The 8,661-nt window shown below is 41.1% G+C and overlaps 1 protein-coding gene across 1 annotated transcript in view; it reads right to left on the bottom strand.

Annotated features, from left to right (window-relative positions):
• SLC24A2 (solute carrier family 24 member 2) overlaps positions 1 to 8,376 on the bottom strand; it is a 175,892-nt gene extending 167,516 nt beyond the window's left edge. Inside the window, exons 1-2 of the mRNA XM_019555411.1 lie at positions 8,181 to 8,376; positions 5,046 to 6,122 (exon numbers count right to left, since the gene is read on the bottom strand). Of these exons, the coding sequence (XP_019410956.1) occupies positions 5,046 to 5,978 (933 nt within the window). The 5' untranslated portion in view covers positions 5,979 to 6,122; positions 8,181 to 8,376. The remainder of the gene's footprint in view (positions 1 to 5,045; positions 6,123 to 8,180) is intronic.
• Positions 8,377 to 8,661: the final 285 nt, after the last annotated feature.

Raw genomic sequence — 8,661 nt, 5'->3', positions numbered from 1 at the left:
TTGCCATGGCTGGGAGAGCAGGCGGGGGATGGGGGGCCAAGGGAATGGACGGGGGCTTGGAGCCCCATGGCAGAGCCTCCCATGAGGCGTAGGGCAGTGGGAGGGAAGCAGGAATCGCTGCCCCACTAGGCAGCACCCAGTGAGTCAGGCCTTTTTTTTTCAAAGAGCTGGGAGCTGGGGCAGGAGGGCCAGCCATTGCCATGGCTGGGAGAGCAGGCGGGGGATGGGGCCTGTGAGATTCAGAGATTCGGCTGAGTCGGCAGCAGCTGAATGTCCAAATCAAATTCAGCTGAATCGATTTCGGACAGTGATTTGAATCACTGAATCAAATCACCATCCCCCAAATCGGCTGAATCTGAATCCAAAGTAAATACTAGCCTCTTCACACAGGCCTAATGGCTATATATATCATCCCATTGTTCTTGGCAAGTGGTCCTCAGACTTCCATTCTGTGGTAGAATTCACACAGGCTGCATGATCAAACTTAGTGGGCATCCCAGATTTAAGAGTATTTAATTTGCATCACATTTCCATGCTGTCATATTTAGCTTGCTAATCCAGAGGGAGATATAGAAAAATCAAAAGAACCCAGTGTTGCAAATCGCTATAATCACTACTTCTTCATGGAGCAATTAACAGAAGTGCTAAGAGAAAAGGAGAGTAATTGACTAAGTGTTTTAATTGCTGTCAATAGCAGGTAGCAAAACAATCAAATACATTAGTAGGAATCCTAAACTACCAAATTTTTAGTGTAACTCTAGAATGACCACGTATTACCCTCCAAGCCACTGCAATTATTCTGTGGACAAAAGATTGCCCCAAAGTTTTAAAGACAAAAACAAATAAGGCGTAAGCACTAAGACAATGTCTGAATTTGGGCCACAGTCTGTCCAACCACCTAAATGATTCTCCATTTGCAGACTAGGATGAAAAAACAATCTCACTCTTATGTTGGCATGCAAAATTCCAATGCAGAAATGTTGTGTATTTATGTCTGTATTTGTGGGGGTTAGCCACCTAGAGGAAGGCTATGGAAGGAGATTCCAAATTTCCTATGAATGACAAAACAATGCTACACACACACTCTCTAGAGAAAGGGGAGCAGAATAGTGTGGGGGAAGATTCAGTGGTTTATGGATATACGGTCCATGAATATTTACTGGAGAGAGGCTTGGAGCTACTGTAAACTGTAAAAAGCCACTATAAACTCAAGAATTTTTAAATGTGCCATGTTAGCTGTACATTGGTGACTTAAGTTTTACCTTAAGTCAAGATATACTGTACCCAACTTGGTACTACTGATTTTTTTTTATTCCACAGTGGGATAGTACTTGTGTTCACAAATGCTATTCTGCTACAGAGTAAATTAGTTTACTCCAGTCTAACAGGGACTCACATGTAGATGCCAAGATGTTTACTCACAGCTAATTAGTCAACTGTTTAGTGAACATCTCATGTAGGCGCGCCCACAGTGTGGATATATACATATTTTTAGCTATAGCTGCCTGTAGGTAGAGAATAGCTTAACTACCTAAGAGTTTCATTTGCAAATTGCCTGTCATTTATAATGTAATTAGTGCCATTTTCTAAAAGTGCTGGCACATTTAGAGGGTTGCACCTCTTAATAGGTAACAGTCAATATCACATTCTGCTTTAAGATTTTTTAAAACAAAAAGTTATCTTTAAGATCAATTTTAACATTGTGTCTAATTGCTATAAGCAGGTTTTTTGTGGGGAGTGGTTTACAGGCAATCTTCTGCAAACTAAGAAATATTGTAACTGGCATGTAAAAACACATGCCTAGGTATCTGGACAGAATGTTATTCTTGTTGAATCAGATGTGATTCCATAGTATTCCCTTGCCACTTCCATTTTTTAATTGCCAGAGCTGTTTGAGGATATTTATCAGACAATGCAAACAGAATCTTTCAGAAATAATTCCTTTGTCATCAAGAAAAAGCCATAACTGCACTAAAAAGTGAACCATAGCTTTAGTTCCAGTACTTCATCAACAACAGTTGAGTTTCAGTATTTCATCAACAGCAATTAAAAACCAAGGCTTTTAATTACACTTACCTCAATGGAATCTGAAACACAGAAGAGGATGCAACATATACAAATGGTACTCACCCTGACATTACACTTAAGCCAAAGCAAAGTCTAATGATTGGGTATGGAAGCATAAATCCAGTTCCTATTCCCTTCCTTTGTTTCCATAGTGAGACGACCCATGAAGATGCTAAAATCCCTGCTCCCACCGCTTGTCTTTAGGTTTTGTGTTTTTGTGACTTTATCAAAATATTGTTTTTACTTTCTGCAGCCCATTTTTGTTTCTATTTGCTTTCTCCATCCCTTAGTTCAGCCGTTACCTTTTCCCTTTGATCCCTCCATCCACCTAAGGAAGACATGAGTTAGTAAAAGGTAATTTATACTAAAAGCTCATCCAGGCTACTTCTGGGAAGGATCAGTATATGGAGACCTGGTACTTCCATAGCAGGCTAAATATAATCTATTCCTGGCCTTGGTTGGCATAAGACTCCAAGACCAAGCTTGGTTCCCTTTCCGCAATTTGCTACTTGTGTCCTTTCTCTTAATTTTTAATCCCCCAACTCTAACTACCCTGTCTCTGTCCACTTTTGCTTTATGTTTTCTGACAATTCCTTCCTGTTTTATCTGTCCTCCATCCTTCCCTTTAACCTTTATACCTCTTCCACACCCTCCAACAGTTCACCAATGAGATCACCACCTTGCTGCCCTGCATGTAACCTGCTGCTGCAGAAGCAGTAAAGCTGAGGAATGATGAATGTTTTTTATTTGGGTTCTGTTAATATGTTTGGTATCATAGAAAACAATGAGGGCCACATGGTGCCCCAACTGAACTTGTAATCTGGCCTATTCTCCTCACTTTCACTCAGATACTGCAGTCAATTTCTGCCAGATTTTCTTCAATCTACACCATTCTTTTAGGGGTTGTTTGGATGGGACAGAGGGGAGAATTTTTAAAATGTAAAAAGGAGGAGCAGGAAAATAAGAGCTTACAGTGAACTCCCGTGACATCTAAAATCTCTTTACATCCATACATTCTTTTCTAGACAAATGATTGTTACATTGATAAACTCCACAAGCTGTGTTTTTCTAGTTGAGTTCTAATCCTCACAATTTCCTTGTACAAAGTATACTTAACATTTCCTTGAGATACTTTACTTACATAAAGATACTATGGTAATATGATCATGAGGACTACCCTAGAACAGTGGTGTTCAGCCTATCTGGCCCTGCAGGCTAGATGAGTAGCGTGGGGCCAGTCTGCGGGTCAGAATGGTGGGAGCCGGGTTGTCTGCAGGTGTGTGCTGTACATAACAAAACACCACACCTAACAGATGCCAGAATGCATTGCACCATCTCTATACACAATTTACCAGTAAATGGACAAGCAAAATAATGTGTGATGATAAATACTACAGGCTCCAAAAAAGAGTCCCGCTAGAGGATGGAATTCACCCTCTAACACAGTGGTTCTTAACCTTTTTAGACTTGAGGCACCCATCATTTGGCTCAAGGCACCCTTTGGATAATGTCAGCTCTTACTTTTCACTCATTTCTTGATTACAGAAAGCTAGAGGAATTCATCTCAGAAAAACTCAGAAAGACCACAACAGGTCTTTTTTCTAACACTGTGGATTCCCATTTGAAACCTCTGGATTTATCTTGTGAATCATGTTTGCACACCTAACAGTGTTAATGTTGTGTGGCACCCTGCAACATTCTTGAAAGGATCCAAAAGCACTCCAGGATGCCACATCACCCTGGTTGAGAATCCCTCCTCTAATACCACTCAGCCCTCTTTTTAGTTTTAATTATATGTGTTCTTTGCATGGGGTGAATTTCCTTTTTTGGTCTACAGTAAGTTCGTTGAAGCCTTTTAACAGAGGGCTGATAATCAAAGTAAATACTTACTTCACCTCAAGGTCTTTTCCTCTGACTATGAACATCTAGATTTTTCATTCGATTAAGATTGAGATTTGTCATTAAGCCACCTAAGCTCTCAAGCTTTTTGATTCTTTATGTAGACCTCTCAGAACTTTGTTCATCTGCTGTCAGGTTACAACACTAAAGATAAATGCCACAAATGACAGTTTTCTGCACTGCCCACTTCCAGCTTATTATGGCATTGTGCATTTAGAAGTAGGGTTGACACAGGGGAATAGCAGAATTACCTACCACATCTTGCATAAACCAAAATTTTGCAAAACAAACTTAAAAACAAATTTCCTAAATATACCCTTATTCAATTTCCATGATTTCAAAAGCTATCTGACCATTACATACCCTAGAGAAAAGGATGACTTTGTGTTACAAACAAAAGAAGTTATAATAGTTGCTTTTGAATATACTTTATAATTCCATATATTTTATATTGTATATAGAATGATAGTGTTGATTTATAAAATTATATAATATAGAATTATCTGGCACTTTCACAATGGGTAGAAGGGATCTGTGAACAAAAAGTACAATGAAAATGAGACAATTTTGTCACCAAAGTCCAAATACCACCTCTGTTCTATGTCTACCCTCCATTGTTCAGAAAGTAATCATCCATGTGACAGAGATTAGCAACCCAAAGTCCCTTTAAAAAACCAAAAATGTGTCCTTCCACTTATAAATACCAATTCACGTAATAAATATTTCTGTGTACCAGGCTTTGTACATTTACTTGTTCTGGCCAACACATTGCATAATTAACACAGCTACTGCCTAATTTGAGAATAAAATTAAAAGCTGTAGTTTCTCAATCCTAGATGTAATAGCAACTACTCAAGTTTGGATTATTATGGAAATGAATAACTGATCTCCTAAAAGTTCTCATATTTTACGTTCCAATGGATGTATAGACTGGTTTAATTTAAAACAGAAATCTTAATGTCACATTAAGGGATTTCTAAGGAACAGTCGTGTTACAAATGTATAGGCATATTAAATATTAAAATACAAAATTTAATTTTAAAAAATGTAATGATGCATGCATATTAAAAATAACAAACCTTTCCTTCAGAGTCTGTTGTTACCTTCTCAACTTTATTCCTGCTTAGCATTTTTTTCACCCATTCTTCCACTTGAACATTGAATTTCATGAAAGTCACGTAGCAAAAATAAGCTGATAGCAGTATTAAGCTTTCCCACCACTTGATTGAATTATCCAGAAAAAATGTGATTAGCAAGAGCAAGTCAATGATATAAAAAGTCACATCCCGAAAGAGTGGCCACCAGGTAAGATTCAAGATCTCTCGAGAAAATATAGCACACATTCCAATGACAAACAAGATGTTGAATACTGCAGAGCCTACTATTGTTCCAATGCCAACATTACTATGGGCTATGAAGACTCCTATCAAAGAGGTGAAGAGTTCAGGGGCCGAACCACCAGCAGCCATGAATGTTGCCCCAGCTACATCATCTGATATGTCCAACTTTTCAGTGATGACAGTCAATGAAGGAACAAAGAACTCATCACAGACTATAGCTAAAGCTATGAACATGTAAATCATTCCAATGATATGAAGGACAACTGCACCCCTTCTTCTTTCCTGAAGAGAAAAAAGGTCTTTGGGGTACTCTCCCTTGGAGTGTTCTTTTGTTGCATTGTCATGCCCAGTTTCATATTTCATAGAAACAGGTGAAGCTATTGTGCTATTTTGGTTCTGCTCCTTGAAATCCAATAGAGTTCTTTGTTTCCCATGTATTGACTTTTGGCTCCCTAGACTGCTGGCTCTCTCAGTGCTATATGGATCCACCTTGAAAAAGGCACTAATTGAAAGAGAGAAAGTGCTAATGGCCATTATACTCACAAAAAGCCCTATTATTCGTATCAGTCTCAATTTTTTTCTGACATTCTGATGCTTCTTACAACCAAACAGTGGTTCCTTCAAACACCATTCTTCAAGGATACTAGCTGCAGCGCTTTTACAAAAAGCCATTTTGTATTCTCTGTGGGATGCTGTGGCCCAAAAATTCAGTCAGACAGACAGTTCCTTCATATTTTTTCTTGATTTTAAAGTTAAGGGTTCTTTGACATGCTTCTCCACAATCACAAACTTTTACAATTCATCAGGTCATTCATGCTTTAAGAAAAGAAACAATTTTATTAATATTACTCTAACAACACTTTATTAGAAACATAACTCTTTAAAAGGTGTTTTATTGTACATAATTAAATACATGAGTTAATACATTGCAATCATTTTAGCAATATTTCTAACAATAAATAATTCAATGTAAACATACTGCATACAGTGCAAAGCAAGCTTCTCCAGCAGCAAAATGTTTGTTTCAATAGAAAAATATATTCTATATGGGAACAACGTTGTGTGGATAAAAACCCATTAATAATCAGATAATTTTATGGCATTATGAAGTCACCTCTGGGCCCTCTCAGTAACTAACAAATAATTCCAGCAGAAGCCAAAAACTGTCTCCAAATGCTGCATAAAATGAATAAATGGAGACCCCTAAAATTATTCCTTATTCCCCTAAAATTATTCCTTACCTTTTATTATTTGTTACTTATTGTATCATGTTCAAACTTCAAACATAGGGACATTAATATATTAAACTAACCTGGGGGTTATATTAGTTAGATCTCATCGAAGCTTGAACAGCTTTAATTTAAACGTTTAAACATGTGAACTCGAACAATCACTGAAAATGTAGGCGACAACACTGCAAGCACAAGGTCTAACATATTTAAATATACCTTAGATGGCTTTGTTTGCCATCTAAAGACACAAGTCCACTGAAGTTAATGCAGATACTCCCACTAACTTACATTTGCTTGGGATCAAATTGTTTGGACGTCCTAGGAGAAAAATGTCATGATTCCTATTCTTCTCTTTGCATTTGAAAACTAAATGCATTTTGTCTCCCAATTGTGACCTCACTAAAACTATTCTTTTAACCAGCAGCATCATATGTTTTGTGAAAAAATTTTGAAATGTGAAGGGCCAGCCCTGAAAACCTTTAAACAAACAGTCTCAATGTATACCATTGAAGGACATAGCAAACATATAGGGGGACGAAGGGCTTCTCACCAAAGAGAACGTTTGCAGCATAAGGCCATTTAGGGCTTCCGAACAACGCGGAAAAATGGCTGCAAGTAATAGCCACTTCAATGCATGCATTCAAAGCATATTTTCATATAGCAAGCACCCTAAGTTTCATTTTCCCTGATGAAAATGATCAAATATCCTTTGCTACTATAATATTACTGCTTCTATTTTTTACTAAAAAATATGCACAAGCAATACATATCCTTGCACCTTCCCCCACCTCAGGGCATTTATGCAATGATCTGATCCTGGCAGATGAGATGCCATATTTAAAACTAGTAAAAGACAAACCATCCAAGGTATCCAGTCCTCTTACACACTGACTTTGCAATGCCCTCCAGTGTGCACAGCAGAGGCACTGGCTGATCCACCTTTCCACTTGATTTCATTTTAAGACTTAGTTCCTGCTGCCAGGAGGATCCGTTTTGAGCTGAAACCTGCCAGAGGCATCAGTTTTGGGCTGCAACCTTGGTTTTGGTCTACAACCTGCCAGGGACATCGGTTTTGGGCTGCAACGTGCAGCCTCAGGGAGGAGGGGGTGAAGATGATGCTGCCCATGGTGGATTTATGGCCCTCCAGATTGCAATAAATAAGATTAAAGAGCGGGGAGAGAGGGCCGCCTGGTTGCTGCCTGCGCTTGTATGGCCAAGTCAGGAGCAGAGGGGCGGGGGCTCGACACGTCCCTGGAAAAGAAGCAGTAGCTGGAAATCTCCGCACGCCGGCTGGGCAGCACAGAGCGTCCTCAGCTCTGCAAGGTCCCCCTGCCTGCTGCTCTCTCACCCGGATTCTTCTCCTCCCCTCCCGGCCCAAGCCCAGAGGCTGCTCCCCCGAAGTCTCCCCTCTGCTCCAGGCTCCTCTCGATCCCTTTGCAGCTTCTCCTCTTCCCCTCTCGTCTGTGCCTGGAACCCAACTCGGGTGGGAGGGGAGGGGATCACTGGGGCTCTACATTGTGCAGGAAGAGCTAGGATCCCCCTCCTCTGCCTTTCTCCACCCTCCCAGCCGCATCCCTGGTGAGGGGTGGGATCCGGATCCGGATCCGCCAGCAGATGCCCGGGTCCCGCTGCAAGTCTTTACCTCTTCCTCTCCCGGCTGGTGCAGAAGGTGGCTGGCATGAGTGATGCCCGCACCCAGCTGCTGCGGCTGCTTGGAGCCTCCTGGGCAAGCGAGGGAGGGACTGGCTGGATTCTGCTGGCAGCCGCCTCTTACCCGGCCACATGAAAGGACGAGCTGGGAGTGAGCCTGACCTGTACAGGCTGCACAGCATCCCGGGCCGGCCCCTTCTCCGCCCGGCGCCAGAGCCACGCCCCCTCGCCTCTCCGCCCAGCCTCCCTCCCTCACGCACAGTAAGCCCGGAAGCTGGAAGCTTCCCTCACAGGTTCGTCTTTCTCTGCCAGCCGCTGAACCCGTGCCTTTCTGCATCTGCCAGGATGGCAAGGGGCACACTGAAGTCGCACAAACCTACCGAAGCCAAGAAGTTCAGCACAAGAGGAGTAACAGAGGCACACAGACGTCATAGAGGCTGGAAGGGACCGCCCGAGGTCATCTAGTGCAGTGG

Source organism: Crocodylus porosus, unplaced genomic scaffold (assembly GCF_001723895.1).
Source record: "Crocodylus porosus isolate Cpor-Errol unplaced genomic scaffold, CroPor_comp1, whole genome shotgun sequence".
Classification (NCBI taxonomy): Eukaryota; Metazoa; Chordata; order Crocodylia; family Crocodylidae; genus Crocodylus; species Crocodylus porosus.
The sequence above is the reverse complement of the archived record's forward strand: the minus strand, read 5'-3'. Positions and strand labels throughout refer to the sequence as shown.